Source organism: Suricata suricatta, chromosome 7 (genome assembly GCF_006229205.1).
Source record: "Suricata suricatta isolate VVHF042 chromosome 7, meerkat_22Aug2017_6uvM2_HiC, whole genome shotgun sequence".
Lineage (NCBI taxonomy): Eukaryota > Metazoa > Chordata > Mammalia > Carnivora > Herpestidae > Suricata > Suricata suricatta.
In genome coordinates this window covers 67,161,411-67,179,695 of record NC_043706.1, presented here as the reverse complement: position 1 = coordinate 67,179,695, position 18,285 = coordinate 67,161,411, and the positions used below count along the sequence as shown (strand labels likewise).

General features: G+C 37.0%; 1 protein-coding gene across 1 annotated transcript in view; it reads right to left on the bottom strand.

Annotated features, from left to right (window-relative positions):
• Window positions 1-7,183: 7,183 nt before the first annotated feature.
• Window positions 7,184-18,285, bottom strand: part of MEI4 (meiotic double-stranded break formation protein 4) — a 211,541-nt gene continuing 200,439 nt past the window's right edge. The window contains exon 5 of the mRNA XM_029944995.1: window positions 7,184-8,176. Within this exon, the coding sequence (XP_029800855.1) occupies window positions 7,937-8,176 (240 nt within the window). The 3' untranslated portion in view covers window positions 7,184-7,936. The remainder of the gene's footprint in view (window positions 8,177-18,285) is intronic.

Genomic DNA, 18,285 nt, shown 5'->3' with positions numbered 1-18,285 from the left:
GCTGAAAATGAACTGAGAGTTGAAGGGGAAGGGGGAGGGGGGAAAAGTGGTGGTGATGGTGGAGGGCACTTATGGGGAAGAGCACTGGGTGTTGTATGGAAAACAATTTGACAATAAAATATTATGGAAAAAAAATAAATAAAACTCGAAAAAAAAAAGAAAGTAAGGTAGCTGCATAAGAGAATCCATATGCCTACATAGCTACATTGCAGATCTGCATTAGGTCATCAGCTCTGTGAAGTGAAGGGGAGTTGCCTGGACTGAAAATGGTAGTGAGCGTTTCAGACTTAGATTCATTCACCTACTTGAGTGTACATTGTTCACAATTTGGGACACCGACTGCCATTGCAGAATATTCTCCCAAGGTTCTAACTCTCATGTGTGAGAGTGAATGAGGAAACCAATAGCTGTTCATGAATTAATACAGCATTGTAGTCAGTAATTATTGATCGCTTACTATGTGTGAGAAACAATATTTTAACTCTGCTACACATCAGAGTCAATGTTTAAAAAAAGACTCTTCCAAAGTGTTTGAAGTGTAGTGGCCAGACTTCAAACCCACCTTCATAATTTTTTTTAAAGTAGTTCTAGGTCAGCCAATCAACTATGCATGACTTGGAGTCATTGTTTAACTTTTCTGGCATCTGTTTTCTCATCTATAAAATGAGGGCAGAAACTAGATAGTATCAAGATTCTTTTAAGTTAAAATTTTTTTTGATATTTTATGCAAACCAGAAAGTATGAATGATGGTTCAGTGAAGGTAATGGTGCATTTCTGTAATAAGATCTTTTGTGTTCATAAATTGCTAGCTTCATGGGTAAAACGCAGTGCAACTGATGTCTGTCTACAGGCAGGGAGTGGACTGCCAAAGAAGCTGTAAGCATTTGCAATCACAAGGTCCAAGGGTCATGCAGAATTTATGTTCAGCCCAGGTAGGTTAGCTTGGAAAATGATGTGTGCCTGGTAGCTTCTGCTTCAAGGAGCAGTGGTCTTTAGTGCAGGTGACTAACAAAGCTCTAGTTCACAGGAACTCTTGGGATTGCTGCAGGTGTCAGCTAGCCAGAGGGTCATTAGATGCTAGGAGAACTAAGAGAAAGCTCTGGGAAGAATGGCCCAGCCATGTTATGGAGAGCATTCACAGGAACAAACAAGGGTAACATGACCACGGTTTTATGGGCATATTAGTTAGGGATCAGCAGTTCTAAGATACAGAAGTCATCTCTGATTACAGAAACAGAAAAGCAATACCATTAAAGAAAATCTTAGTTTACACACTGAACTGGAAAGCTGAAGGGCCAGGTTTAGAAAAAGGTGTAGAAAATAGGTAGTCTGGGAAGGCCACCAGCAAACATTGCTCAACAGTACTGCTAGTGTATTGCTGCTATAATGAATAAGCTACAGCTGGTTTCAGTGATTCTACACAGGATTTGGACTTTTGAGAGGGAATTTCCAAATGGCTTACCTGGTGTCATGTGAACACCTCTCAGATAGGAATAATGGCATCTTGATTTTTTTTAGTATTAAAAAAGACTGTGCACCATGGGGTAGGGACATAGAACACAAAAGGAAATTAAGATGTTATTTCCAAAAGGAGAACCATTGTCCATTCTGGTACATTCACGGTGAGAAGCCAGATTCAATGGGGAATGAGAATGACAATCAGGAACCAGGGCAAAAAGTCTGGCATGCAAACAATGTACAAAGAATTTGTTTGCCATTCCTGAGCGCTCTGGTTGGTAGAAAGAGGTCTCCTAAATACACCACTATGTCTCACTGAATCAAGAGCTCTGAGAGACTGAGTTATCTATGGCCAGACAGCAAAATAAATGATCTAATTAAGCATGTTGCATAGTTTCTAGCATACAGAAATTGTGGCTCACATTTATTATCATCATCATCATAATCACCCTTAAATTTAAGTTGAGAAGGAAGAGATTTCAGACAGGGATTGAATTTCTGTATGACTCAGCTATGAGTTCACTTATAATTAATGTAAAAGTCTCAGAACAGCAGGAAATAGGAATAAACAAATGCCTAACCCTATCTCTGCTCTATTTGTATGACTCTGGACAGGTCACTTAACCTCTCTGTGCCTCTTTCCTCCTTTGTAAAATAAGACTAAAGAAATGATAGAATTGCCCATTTTGGAGTTTGCTATGAGGATTGAATGAGAAAATAACATGTAAAGCACTGAGAGGAGTGCTTGGTGCATAAAAAACACTATGTAAGTGTTTGCTCATCTTCTTAGTTTTATTTATTTATATCATTTAAATTTTAGTTAACATACAGTGCAATATTGGTGTCAAGCGTAGAAAGTATTATTATTATTATTTTTTACTTTGTAGTGCATGAAGTGTTTTTGACATTTTTTTTCATTCACAAAATAATCCTGTGGTGACATTATTCTTTTTAAAATTAACAATGAAGAAATGGAGGTTTTATTTTTATATCTGCAATATAGTGATATCCTCATCTTTTAATTCACCATTACTGGACCTTGTAAACTGTGTAAAAAAGTTTATCACTGAAGGACCTTCATGCTGACAGGAAAGAGACATACTCCCAGTGCTTGGCAATAACATTCAGTAATAATGGGTGGTTGCACCTAACTGTGTTAATCTAATCATCAGTGCATACATTCTGAAGAAACTTATTTTCTGAGCAGAAATACAGATACTCTTTGTTCTTTGTATTTTAAAACTGAAAAACAAATGTTCTATATTATAATGAGAAAGTGAATGGAATTACTTGTCAGGTCACAGTATGGCTTGGCCCAATGGCCCTCTTTTCTCTGTTCTTCCATTACCCCACAAGCTGCACTCTGCCTTTTTATGTCTGTCTTCTACAGTGTATTCCCGTCTGGACTTCACTGTTATTTCAGTATGGTAAAAACAGAAAGCCTCTCAAATGAAACTGGAGGTAGTGCTGATTGGCAAGACAGAGTGCAAGGAAAAGTCCCTACGTCTCTTTTCCCCAGATCGAAGGAAAATGAGTAAACAAGAACTGCCTAAAGTTTCTTTGAGAACATATCACTGAGATGTTTTCAATTCATTATTTATTAATATGTTTTCCCCTCTGATGTAAAGAGTTAGAAAGACATTTTCTTTCTATTTTATAAGATGCTTTGGAATTGTCAAATATAGTCAACAGGATTATACTGATCAATTCTAATCATGAAATAGAGATATTTTTCTTTCAGTCACAACAAAAAAGTATGATTTTGGAGTCAGTATAGAGAAATTATGCTTATTTGTTTCCATGTCTAAGACTTAGGAATTAAGTCTAATCCATACATGGTTGTCTGATCTGGATCCTTGCATTTGGAAGACTTAACTTGCATTTCCTTAGAAAGTGTTTCACTGGCTTAAAAAACAGATACTAGAGTTGAATTTATATCTGTTTCAAATGCCACTAATTGGAAACCTCTTACCACACTTCTTTTATTCTTCTATACATGACAAGATGCTTTCAATCATCTGATTTTACTTAATAGAGTGTAAATTTCCCACTACTTTAATTCTTGTAAGTGTATGAGGCATATGTCTAAGAACTTTTTTTAATGTTTGTTTATTTACTTATTTATGAGGGGTGGAGAAGGGGAAGGGCAGAGAAAGGGAGGATCCCCAGTAGGCTCCATGATGTCAGTGCAGAGCCTGATGCAGGGCTTGACCTCATTAACTGTGAGATCATGACCTGAGCCAAAATCAAGAGCCAGCCACCTGACTGAGTCACCCAGGTCCTCCTGAGAAGAACTCTTTAAAAAGAATGCAAACTGAAGTTTTACTTCTAGGGTAACTATTCTCTGCACTCAGTTTCTATTTTTGCATCGTTAGGGTGTGGCAGCTCTGGATAGTTGAATGCTGAGAATGAAGACTTGTGGCGTGCTGCTATTTTAATCATGGCTCTGAGCTTTTTATTCCAGTCTTGTGACCATGGGCAAACTGCTTACATGCTCTGTGCTTGCTTCCTCATCTATCTGGGATAACAGTATACCTACCTCAAAGGTTGTTAGAAGGATTAAGCAAAACAATAAATTTAAAGGGCTTGGTGGAGTGCCTAGCACATGTCAAGGGCTTAGCATGCTGGGTATTACTACCAGACTTCATAAAGTGATGGTGCAAAGGCACATGGCTTATATGATTTGTGTGGAAGACACATGAGCTAAGATCATACTAACGTCAGAAATTATTATTAAGCTTTTACATAGGAATAATATCAGTATATTTATTTGGAGTTGGAGTCATCCTCACATTTCTATAGAGTTATTTCCAGCTGTTTTTTTTTTTCTTTTTTTAATAATCAGAGTAACCATATTCTCTCAGTCTAGTCTCTGGTGTGCTCATTCCTAGACTTTATCAAGTTGCAAGATAAGGTGCCTCTGGTCATATCTGGTGAACTCTACTTCTTGGTCATGGGCCACTGTGGAAGGGAATAAGCCACACATTTTAAAGGCCTGTGACCCCTCCATTCAGAGGAATGCCCTGAGTAGAGCCCTAGAGAGGAAGGTCATGACAAGGAAGTTCTGGGGGCTGCTCCATATCTTTGATGCAAGTTAGGGCAAAAAGATACCAAAGGTGTAGCCACTCCTTGTGGTGGGAGCCATTAAAGAGCACAAGGTACAAACTTTAGAATCTGTTTCAAAAGATTTGGATCTCTTTTTTACAAAACAAATGTCAAATTTCAGTGTGTACATGAGAGCAAAATAACAAAGACATCCTTTTCCCTGCTGGTTGAATGTCTGGCCTTTATAATGCTCCTGAAATCATTAATCATTCATGAAGATGTCTTAGTAGTTAAGTTGTTAAAGTTAAAGCAGTGATAGCTCTCTGTCCCTTCATTATGTCAAGGGTCCTGTCCTCAGGCAACTTGGAGCTCACAGTAACATGGTAAGGATGCAGCATGGTGGAAATAAACACAAGAGTTGAGAACAAGCAAGCATTTATTAATTATTTATATCTTACCATATTCCAGAAGGATTTAAAGAAGGTAGAATTTCATCTCTATGGCTGTGATACAGAATAACATATTCATAGCAATCTATTTACCTTATCTCTAAAAACAGATCTCTGGGAATAAAATGAATAGTTTGATGTTATTTGGGGGTGCCCACTTAACAGTGAAGTGCCATCATATCTGCATCTCTCTGCACTTTATACCAAAGACTAATTCAGAAATCTATAATTAATATGTCTCATAAAGTTAGATTATAGTAATGCCACCAATAGGGGGTAATTTTAGTAAAGGAACTAAACACTAAATGTAAAGATGGTAATTGTTTAGAATGCTATTAGGGTCGACTGATATGTTTGTAAAACTGTTACTCATTTTAAGTGAATCAGGAATAACTAAGTTCCCCCAAATCCTATTTTGGAATTTAAGGCTCATAGAGGGAAAGCTAAAAAATCTTCAGTGAAATGACTTAATATGATTGGATTTCTATTCTGTGAATGATGTTATATGTATTACACCTTCCTGTTCAGTAAAATCCATGATCATAGCAATGGTTCTCTAACATTAGTGGGCTCAGCTAAAGGACTTGATAAAACACAGACTTCTGGGCACCACCCCAGCCTTTCTGATTCTGAAGTAGATCTGAAGTGGGACCCAACGACCTGTATTTCTAACATGTTTGAAAGTGTTGCTGAGAACTCTGGCCTATGATGATGTTTGAGAACCACTGTTTTACATATAGATCAGAGACAAATGAGGTTAATGTTATTTGTAAATCTTGGTGTCCCCGTGGATTGGCTATAGGACATTTGGAACTACTGTCTGAAATACAAAGTTCACCAATGTATAAGCAGCTAGATTAAAACATCCAAAGAAAATATTAGTATATGTATATACATATATATATGAATTATAAAATTACTTCAGTGTCTTGAATGTTAGGCTTATATTATCTTTACACAAGCTTTGTCTCCTATTAGTAATAGATTCTTAAAACTAAAGAACTTTCATATTAAACCAAAAACAAAAAAAGAGGACAATGTCATTTGCTATATGTCAGTCATACTCCATAATACTTAGGCAGTTCTTTCTTTTTTTTTTTAATAGTTTATTGTCAAATTGGTTTCCATACAACACCCAGTGCTCTTCCCCACAAGTGCCCTCCTCCATCACCACCACCTCTTTTCCCCTCTCCCCCTTCCCTCCAACCCTCAGTTCATTTTCAGTATTCAATAGTCTCTCAAGTTATGCGTCCCTCTCTCTTCCCAACTCTCTTTCCCTCTTCCCTTCCCCCTGGTCCTCCATTAGGTTTCTCCTGTTCTCCTGTTAGACCTATGAGTGCAAACATATGGTATCTGTCCTTCTCTGCCTGACTTATTTCGCTTAGCATGACACCCTCGAGGTCCATCCACTTTCCTACAAATGGCCATATTTCTCAGGGATCAAATATTAGAAAAATCCATCCTAATTCAAGATATGGACTACTCTTCTAGTGTTCATGGTAAAGTAAACAATTTGTCCCAATTCTTCGTCTTCTTCTATACCCTTGGCCATGTAGCTTTGCAAGTTCTCCCACTCTGGGCAGAGGGTTCTCTGCGCTTGACCATTTGGTGTACTTTGGCTAATTCAAGTAGATAGATTACTGTAACTTTCTCAATCTAGCCTTTTCCTCTGACCAATCTGTCATTGCCACAGAAGAGCCTGAGTAACTGCCCTGAGTAGTTCTCTCCTCTTAACCTGGGCCCCAGAATAAGTACAGGTGGAAGAGACCAAAGTCCAGCTTATAATAAAGACCCTAGCCTAGTGGGGTCTGCAACGTGAGCAGAACTTTTCCAACAGAGCCCAGTTCAGATGAGCCGATCCCCAAGTGACTGACCTACAGACCCCCGAGAAATAAATATTTATTGTTGTATGCCACTGAGGTTTTGTAGTAGTTTGTTTCATAACAATAGGTGAATGGTACATAGAGTTTCAGTATTATACTTTTAAAACTTTCTTTTCTAAAGAGCTAGAAATAATTATGGCAGATGATGATATACTTTTCTATACATTGTTATTTTTAAATACCAGTGGCATTTAAGAATGGTAATTAACTTATGAAGCAATATCACACATAATTAAGAAAAAAATTTCTATTTGTTGTGCCCAAAATTGCACCATAGGAAAGTACATAATGTGTGCTCATTAAGCTAGTTGGTTATGATTTTAATAACTGAAATGAAGTCAATTTAGTGGAAAATTCAACTAAAACTTTAATAAGTATAAATATACTTTCAATAAGTATAAAGTATATTTTGGACAGATGTTAGATTTACAAAAATATCCTTAATGACTTAACTACATTTTTACAATAACAGGAATAGTATATATAGCAAACAAAATCAAAACCAACACTTGTAAAACAAACAACATTACAAGCAATGAAATAGTACTTTCAGATGACTTGACAGATATGTTCATTTTGTGATATTGAGGGCCATTAGGTCTATAAATGTTAAAGACTCTTCTACATGACTCCCTCTAAGATGATAGACAATGATGGGTGTGAAACTATGTAGAAAGAATGTTTTAAAAATTTCATTTATAACCACTTAAAGACTGTTGATAAAGCAACAAAACTTTTAAGATCTGTTCCCTTTTAGTATCTATTACATATAAATCTTTTAAAATGTAAATATCACTTATGAGACAGACAATTAATGGTCCATTACAGAGAATAATAGAGCTAGGCTATATTGAGTAATATATTATAAAATACAGCTACATGGAAATAAGGGCATTCTCAGCTGAAACTGGCTGATTTTATTATAGAAATGTGCCTCATAATCTTTTATACACAATTTAAAACTACTAAATTAATGATTATGTTTAGAGACCCATTTAAAATGTCATTTAAAAAACATTCTTGAAATCTTTTAAGCAGAAGATCTTCATACTTCCATATGCTTCTGACATTTAGTAAACTGCTAAGGAAGTAAGTTATTTTCAAGTTTCGACTGAGTTTAAGAGAATGCCTAGTCTCCATAAATAAAAGGTAAATAAAGGAAATGCATCAGAGAGTTGGAAAATAGTTTCATCATGCTTTTGAAGAAATTTCTTGACTTCTTGGTCATCAGGCCCTATACCTGAAGGGTTGCCTTCTTTGGTTTCCTTTTGAAGAAGCTGCTCCAGAACCCAGAACAGGGAGAAAATATTTTCATAGTGTGTCACATAACTGGCTTGCATCTACAAAGAGAAACAGACTCCTTTAAATAACAATGGCTGTAACTCAGCTCAGACAAAGCCAAATAAAGATACTAAATTTTCAGACAAAAAGTAAATACTTGATACATTGAAAACTATCTTCCCATTCTTTACCTGGGAGGGAGAGAGAGAGAGAAGAAGGATATTTCTTATTTTTCAAAAACTTTACAATTTTGGTGAATGATTTAATGATTTACAAAGCTCCAAATCCCTTCTCTATATTACTCCTATAATTCACTACTCAGATGAATCTGAGAATATTTGACAATGTCTTGTGTGTTGAATTCAGTGTTGTCAAAACACTTCCAATGCATGCCACCCTTGCCAATGATAACGTAAGGATCTTTATGGGTAGGGTTTAAGAATACATTTCAATGTATAAGTCAGTCCTAGAACAGTTATGATCTGTAAGCGACCAGACCTGATCTCATTCTACACAAATCAAGGAGGAATAGGATTAGATTGTGTGGAATTAGATACACAGTCATGAGGAAAAATGAAGATAAGCCTTGTAGAAGTTATTATTGGCTGTAGATAGTTAAAAGTGGATGAGTCAAAGTAAGGCCTTAAAAGAGGACAATGGAAAGCATAACATGAGGGAATACAGGAATCAGTTTAAAGATATCAACTGGCCTTATCATTTGCTTATTAAGACATGTGTTGGAAACATTCCCCAAATCTACCCACTCTAATAATATATAAATAAAAGAAACATTCTCTTAGAGCTCAGAGGACTGTATTCTTCAACAAGGGGGTCCTTAAACAATTAAATATATACAGATACCTGATACTTTGTTTTATTGAGGTGTAATTGACATAACATGTTTCAGGTATAAGGTAATGACTTGATATTTATATATATTGCAGAATGATCAGTATGGTAAATCTAGTTGACATCTCTCACTATACATAGTTACCATTTTTTTTTCTTGTGATGAGAACTTTCAGGATCCACTCTGCTAGCTACTTTCAAATATGCAACACAGTATTATTAACTATAGTCATCATGCTATACATTCTATGACTTAGATTCATTTTATAACTGGAAATTTGTACCTTTCATTCCATTCCCCCATTTTAGCTACCTCCCAACCCCTACCTCAGGCAACTACCACTCTGTTCTCATATCCATGAACTCAGTTTTGGTTCTGGTTCAATTTTGTTTTGTTTTTAAATATCCTACTGCATTATATGGTATCTTTTTTCTGTCTGGTTTATGTCACTTACATATTTCCCTCAAGGTCCATAAATGTCACAAATAGCATGATTTCATTCTTTTTTATGGCTGAATAACAATCCATTGTGTGCGTGTATGTGTGTGCTCATGCATTCACATGTGTGCGCACACATATACACACGTTCTCCCTTCTGATCAAGGCCATAGCATCCCAGGAACTTGGAGGGCAAGAGTGGAAAGCAGTCAGTGTGTCTTGGTACCTTTCCATTGGCTTTGGGACTCTTACTTTAGGCATGTTTAACTCTACTTCCAAGTGGGCTGGGCTCCCCACTGTCATGTTGTTCTGGACTTTGCTTTTACTCTTACTAGAACTTATCTGTCTTGAGTTCCACCTATGTCCTAAATGCCTATAGTAAATAATTGGACACATTCCTTTACTCTAAGATACTAACAGTTATAGAATATTATTTTGAAATAAACTCCTCTCTTTAGGGATAGCATGCACTTAATTAACATGCCTTAGCAGCCTTTCCTCTCAACATGACTAAAAGGCCTTGTCTGTTGGGTAGAGCTTTCCTATCGTTCCCAAATTTCATCACACTGGCAGCTGCCAACTCTGCTTAATCATATGCTCAGGCACTTTCTCAATTAGTGCCTACATAGAATAAAAACTACAGTAAATGCTACTAAGATGATAGTCGACTGTATTTTGTTGTAATTTTTATACTCTCAACATCAAACTAGATGGAATTACATCAGTGTTGGAAAGTACCCAACGCAGGTGGAACATACACACCAGGAAAACACTCAAGTGTTTTGCCTAAACATCTTGCCAGGAAGACTGAATTACCCCAGTATACGAATAAAATGGCTTTGTGTATTTGACAAAATGCTATCAGTTTGTCTTTCTATCTAGATCTTTTAGAATTAAAGAGGCCTTCAAAGGAAGCTGTGAGAATCCCAGCACACTATTTCTTCTTACCTAATCCATTTTATATGAGAGGGGACCTTCCAAAGAGAAATACCTTCCTGGTAGAAAAGTCACCAGATATTTTTGCAGAGTATTTTCAGAATTAAAACAATTCTTATATTTATTTTTCTATCGCTGAACTGGACTTAAGAAAATTAAAGTGTCCAAATATTGTTTCCAGTGGCAAAAAACATTAAATTTCTTTACATGCTGCTAAATTTCACTTCAAAACCTAGATTCTGAACTTAGGCTATAGATACTAATGCCAGTTATTGTTTTAGATAGAATTCAGTCCAGGTTAACCTGATGGTTTTTTTTAAATTTATTTTTGAGAGAGAGTCATAGCATAAGCAGGGGAGGAGAGAGAGAGAGAAAGAGAGAAAAAGAAAAAGACACAGAATCTGAAGCAGGCTCCAGGCTCTGACCTGTCAGCACAGAGCCCAATGCAGGGTTCGAACCCAACCTTGAGATCATGATGAGCTGAAGTCGGGCACCCAACCGACTGAGCCCTTCAGGCACCCCAACCTGACATTTTTGTGGAGACTAATTATTCCTGAAGCAGACACTACTATTTGCTTATCCCATATCCCTTTTACCCTTCCTTTTCATCAAAAGAACCCCAGTTTTTCTCAGTGGCAATGGGTCACCTAAAAATGCACATTTTTCAGTCTCTTTTAAGGCTAATTTTGTTCAAAGAGATGTAAATATAAGGAACTGGTGGGCCTTCTGAGAAAGCTCTTCAATAGTGGGTGAGGTCTGGTAGGAGGCAGCTTTGCCTTCCCTCTTCACCATTGTCCCTGCTTGGGAAAACCGATGCAGTGCCTGGAGGCAGAGTCGCCATCTTGCAAGTCGCCATCAGAGGACGGGCCAGTAAGAAGGCGCAGGTTCTGGAGGCACGGTGCTCAGTACACCTTCGCAGGATGGCTGTACGCTCCCTCACTATGCTGGGGTCCCCTTCTTCCATTTTGGTCTTTTAAAATTGGAACCTTGAGACTTCACCTAGGCAGGAAGGCAGCTCTGAAGGTCTCTTTGCCTTTGGGAGGTGCTGCCTCCTGCTGTCTTTGACACAGAAAGGACAGAGTTGCTTAACAGGGCAATAACAAAGACAGTTCTTGACAGAAGAACAAAATATGCTGCATATTTGAGGTGTGGCTCGGAGTTTGGATGTTTATATTTAACACTGAAACCAGGAAAATGTTATAGTTTATTAAATTCAGCATATAGTTTATGTGTGCTCGTCAAAGGCATGCAGAGGTGAAGTCTGTTACTATCAGAGATAAGCATGCTGTTGCTAAGGAAGGGGTAAAAACACGACATGACGGTTTTCTTATTGCTACAAGCACAAGAGGCAAAGGAAAAAATTGGATCATTACTGAGCAGAAAATCAAGTCAAAGAGTATAGGCAAATAACCTAAACGTTAAATTAAATGTTCACTGAATATAAATATACCATTGGCTCTGTATCTTCCATGCCACAATTTATTAGACAGAAGCAATAAGTAAGCTACAACTAAAATTAGTAGTCTCTAAAAGACTGAATTAAACATAATACTTTAGAGGAAAAGGTCAGTTGTCACCATGGATAATTAAGTGGGAAACTTATCTCTGAGTTTTAATAACTTAGCCCTTTTTATCTACTAGAAAGCAAAAAAGACTGTAGATTTCAGGGAAGGAGATGAGGAGGATGAAGTTAACCCTCTATCGACAGTTTGCAGCTTGGTAAGCAGCTTGCAGCTTCTGAAGCACAGGAGAAAGCACTGGAAGAGCTGAAAAATAAGCAGGTGCTTAGCTAGGGCCCAGCACAATCCTGAGCATAACCATGCTAGCCAGCAGTGCGTGAGAACAGAGGAAGAGAACCATATGCACATTATATATAACACATGTATATATAAAATCAATGAACTCGTGAGTAATACAGGCACAGATTCACTTCAAACTTTATCTCTGCAAAAACTGTGTTATATCCTTTTCTCTTCCCTGCAAGCTGGGTGCCAGACCATACTGAAAGTGTATAAAGCAAAAGGCTGATCAGAGCAGAGTATAGTTAATTAGGGAAGATTTTCTAGAGATGAATTGTGAGCCAGGGCTCAGAAGGAATGAGGGTGCAAATTGGTGAATCATCTTTTGATCAGATTGCCAGGTGAAGAAGACTAAAAAAGGATTCGATAGGTATTAATCCAGTTTGCTTTATTCAGATAATGGTGTGATTGTCTGCCTAAAATGTTGAATCCTGGAGACTGGTTCTAAGGGCCTATTTCTAATTTTGGGGGTAATAGATGAAAAGTTCTAAACTATTAAAACTACTAACATTTGCAATCTTGATAATTTTGCCTTGTTCCCCATGGGAAATTGTTCAAGTATGCAAGATGTATATGTAAAACTACCCATGAAATTATGAAACTACTTATGCAAGATTTACATGTAAAACTACTTATGAAAGTCAGACATAAAAAAATTAAATCTGTCATTAGGAGCCTTATTTGAAAATAATGATTTTCTCATTAATGGATTGTACCTGCTTTTTTCAAATATGCTTCTTAAGGCTGAAATTATATAATAAAGTAATAGCAAAATAAACAGACTGAAAAAGAAAATGGTCCACAATGGACAAGGGTCTGGACAAGAATCACAGAAAGGGGTAGGATGTTTTGTTTGACAAAAAAAATCTAGGCTGAGACTCCAAATAAGAATAGATATGGCAGAGGCCCTTATTGGTTGAGATCTTTGAGAAAATAGAATCTTACTTAACAAGATTTTTTTTGGAAGGCCATCAACTGAATACATACTCATTGCTTATTAAACTCCAACTCTCGTGGTGCTTGGGTGGCTCAGTCGGTTGAGTGTCTGACTTTGGCTCAGGTCATGATCTCTCAGCTCATGGTTCAAGCCGTGCGTTGGGCTCCGTGCAGACAGGTTGGAGCCTGGAGCCTGCTTTGGATTCTGTGTCTCCCGATCTCTCTCTGCCCCTCCCCCGCTCACACTCTGTCTGTTTCTCAAAAATGAATAAACATTTAAAAAAAAAATTAAGGTAAACTCCAACTCTGCCATTTACTAGCTATGTGAGCTGGGCAAGTTATTTAATCTTGCTAAACCTCATTTTCCACATCTAAAATTAGGAAAAAACCAAGGTAACCCCTCCCTGGGGTTGCTGAGAGAGTAGATTAACTTACGTTTTTAAAACACAACACAGGATACACATGCATATTTACATATTTAAAACACCCATTTTCAAATAAGCATTTTCTATTTGTTATCATCACCATCATTATTGTTACGTTTTTACCCAAAGTGAAAAAGATACAATCTCTATCCATAAGGTACTTTGCACCTGGAGGAAGGCTACTGGTATTACTGAAGTACTTGGTCAATTTTTGGAAGCATTTCAAATGGTTCATCTAGGGCTGTGTAAAGAACCTAGGGATATGTCTTCATCTACTTTCATCTACTACGAACGTCGTTCATAGACAATTGTAGCAGAGCATTCCTATTTTGGATAGAAGGATGATGCTGAGGAACCAAAATATGTATAATTATTTGAAAGATTTTCTGATATGAGGAGGCCCTAAGGAAGGTGTAAGTACGGGTTAAATGCAGTCTTAATGGGATATGGGAACTGTAAAACATCCATCAGCCCAATCCCTACCTCCAGTTCCCTAACAAGACATGATATTTAAGGAGCCAGCTTAACTATCTTTTTAAAAATGTTATATTCTCCAATTATCTGACTAGTGAGAAACAGATCAACTTGTTCAAGTCTGTCCGAGGGACAAGTTAGTAGAAATGAATTTCTGATTCCCAATAATTTGCCCTTCTGATGACTAAGCCAATATCATAGATTAAATCCCAGGTATGTAAAATTTTTATATTTACCCTTTTCTCTGGAGAAATATTCTGTGATTTGACTCCAGTGTTTCACTTTCTTGGCCATCAGAATAAGCATTTTGGTGTATATGATAAGACAGATTCCACATAGATTTTATTTCTTAGATTTCTTCACATAAAGAATATAGAATTCCTAATATATGGACATGGCATTTTTCTATTCTAACAGATTTCCTGAATCAACTTTAAATACCTTTACACTGAATCCTCATTGCTTTCTCAGGATCTTTCCCTTAATTATGGGACCATCAATTCCACTTATAGAAAAATTTTCACCATTTTACACTATAATATTAAACTTAATCTGAGGCTGTAAATCCCTTTCAAGTACATTTGAGTGCAAATAGATCATTTACTATTTGGACTTCCATCACAGTAGTTTCTGACAAAGCAGAACAAACTAGGTAATTTGGTTATTAATAAAAGAGTCTATTAAGTGAGAGAACAGGGTTCAGAGACTGGGATAAAAGCAGCTAAATTCTTTAAGGGCTAACTCAGCTGGGAGTACTTAGGACTTTAAAATTTTGTTTCTGCTTGCTTTGAACTCCTCTCTCTCTTCTGTCAGTCCTATTGCATTTGTTGGGTTCTCTCATATGCCATACACTATAGTAAGTGCTGAGGATACAGAGATGAATAAGCCAAGATGCCCAACTTTATAAAATTCCTAGTGTGCTCCTGGGGAGACAAAGAAGTAAATAAATAATGCCAATGCAGATTGCATGCTGTAAGGGATGTGTGTGTGTGTGTGTGTGTGTGTGTGTGTGTGTGTGTACACACATAAACAAACCTCTAAAGACAACTGAGTGTGGTGAGAAGACACTAAATGTCAGGAAATGAGTTTAGTTGGGATGATACTGCAGGCTCACCTCCTCCTAGGAGGATGGCAGGATTCTTTTGGAAAGATGACTTAAAAATTATTATCAGCACAGCTGAACACCTGTTTGGCTAACTACCATAGGGCCCTCTGTCTTTGGTGAATATGCATCAAAGCTAGGGAGAGGCAGAAAGCTGAAAGGGGTGTGGGGAAAAGATGTCATGAATCTCTGCAGAATGCCTATGCCTCAGTCTTCTCTAAGGCAATGGAACCAGACTAGACTACCTGGTGTGTGCAGTCAAGGGCCAAATCAGTTCTATATGATAACAAAATCTTAAAGCGTGTATTTGGTTCCTGAGGTCTATTGTCACTTAAATGTTTTACATTTACCTTCATGTGGAAGGCACAGATAAAGAAGCACAAAAGTAGTATTCTTGGGAGAATGTTTCACTGTTTCACCAAGATAAACCATTCCCATTCATGTTAATTAAGCTAGAGCTTAATTAAAGAAATTAAATTAAATTAAAGCTTAATTAGAAAACGAAATTCAAATTGGTGAAGTATCTGAAATATATTGAAAATGGATGGCCATGACTGATGTAAAACAACTGTCCAAATTGCCAGTGGGGGTAAAATCAACAAGAAACATTCTTCTTTAGGACTCTAAATAAAGATTATTCAACACAGCATCAAAACCTGTCCAGCTCGGCAGAAGTCAGAAAGAGCCCGATCTGATGGAGTAGCATCAATGACTGCCTAGCCAGAACAAACAAAGCCGGAGGCAAAAATAATTTCCTAGAGGTTGCTTATCTAAGCTTTGATTCATTAGCCAAAGTATGCAAGAAATGTGTGTGTGTGTGTGTGTGTGTGTGTGTGTGTGTGTGTGTATTTAACAGCACTGGATCCAAAGCCAAAGACCAATGACAACAACAAGATGGGCTCATAGTGACCAGATCCTTTGCAATAATTTGGTTTGTAAACTGGAAGCCAAATTTGATTGGCCTCAGATGATCTACTAATTATCTCCCAAAGGCCAACTGAACAGGGTTGGAATCACAGAAATTAAAAGTCAACATATTTGTCCTTTTTTTCCTTCCTATTTTCAATATGATTCACCACTAATTCAATGAAACCAGTTTATCAAAACTTGACATCAAAGGCTAAGTGAAACTGCAACTCACACACAGAAAACTTTGGAAACACAATGGAGGAAAAACTGTGAGTTCTTGAGAATGTTTTATATCATTGATGTGGAGACTGGGCCTAGAGCAAAGTGAGTGATACATTCTAGTTCTAATCTTTCCTTTTATAAATCAGTCAACCTCCTTTTTTAAAAATAAGGTGTTTTGAGATACAATTGACCTACATCAAAATTTACTCCTTTTAGTGTTTAGTGTTATGAATTTGATAAATTACTTTTAAGAATAGACAAATGTCCTAATAGAAATAATCTCTGAATAAAGAAACAGCAACCCATGCTACAACCATGTAGTATTGTTTGGTAACATTTATTTTTTATTAAAATTTTTTTTTAACATTTATTTATTTTTGAGAGAGAGAGACAGATCATGAGCAGGAGAGGGGCAGAGAGAGAGAGACACACACAGAATTGGAAGCAGGCTCCAGGCTCTGATCCATCAGCACAGAGCCCGATGCAGGGCTTGATCCCTCAAACTGTGAGATCATGACCTGAGCCAAAGTTGGACACTCAACTGACTGACCCACCCAGGTGCCCCTGCTTCGTAACATGTTAAATGTTACCCTATATCTAGTCAACTTTTATTAATATATAAGTATATACATTTATTGTTTTTTTCTCCACACTTAACTATAGTTTTGTTATCTGAAGACACGCTAGATAAATTTTTGAAAAGAAAGGATCTACATGTAATGCAGAAAGCTTAGAAGAAGGAACTAGATTTCAAACTATGAAATCACTTTTCTGGTTTAATTATTTTCATTATCTTCATGCTGAGATGCTTCTGGGGAAATTCACCTGTCATAAAAATGCTAGGTGACCCTACAGGAAGCCTTCTTCTGTTAGGGGCACATGAGAGTCACTACCTGATGATAAATGAAAAACCAAAATGAAGTCTAGGCTTCCATAGGCTCTTTCGTTGAAATAACATTTCCTCAGTAACTACTGACAACCACAATATGGAAAATTTACAAAAAATGACAGGAAATATGGCTTCATATCCTTTGGGCATCACAACTCAAGGTGGAGTTGAATATATAAATAATCACAGTATAATGTGATATAGAGCATAGGAACATTAGTTCCACAGCGTTTCATAGTGGCATTGCTGTTCAGTGGATTACAGTTTAAAAAAATGAAGAATGCGGGCGCCTGGGTGGTTCAATCGGTTAAGCCTCCCGACTTCAGCTCAGGTCAGATCTCAGGTTCGTGGGTTCGAGCCCCGCGTCAGGCTCTGTGCTGACAGCTAGCTCAGAGCCTGGAGCCTGCTTCCGGTTCTGTGTCTCCTTCTCTCTCTGCCCCTTCCCCTCTCATGCTCTGTCTCTCTCTGTATCAAATATAAATAAAACATTAAAAAAATTTAAAAAAATGAAGAATGCACTCAGCAAATAATGGAGAATTCTAAATGCTACTCTTAGAAACTTAAAAAGCAATGGCTTACAAGGGAAATGAAATTCATGATGGGAAATTCACATAATAACTTAAATGCAGTGGAAATAAAATAAGTAGAATAATTTAGTATGCATATAACACAGGTGTTAAAAGTGTTTCTTATTTTAAGATACAGATTATGAAGTTAAAATCAAGAATTCTGGGGAAATACTTGCATTTAGAAGACATCAATTAGCATACTTAACCAATAATGTAGGGACTTGGATATATGCTTTTATGGAATTATTTTCAGGAAAAAAATGTTCCCAATAAATTGACTATCATTGGTTAATTTCAAAGAAATGTTTAAAATAAACACTGACTGTACATTTGTGGGCCCAGTTCTGGGTTCTCTATTCTATTCCATTGGTCTATGTGTCTCTTTTTATGCCAATACCATACTGTCTTGATGAGGACAGCTTTGTAGTAGAGGCTAAAGTCTGGGATTGTGATGCCTCCCGTTTTGGTTTTCTTCTTCAATATGACTTTGGCTATTCGGGGTCTTTTGTGGTTCCATACGAATTTGAGGATAGTTTGTTCTAGCTTTGAGAAGAATGTTGGTGCAATTTTGATGGGGATTGCATTGAATGTGTAGATTGCTTTGGGTAGTAATGACATT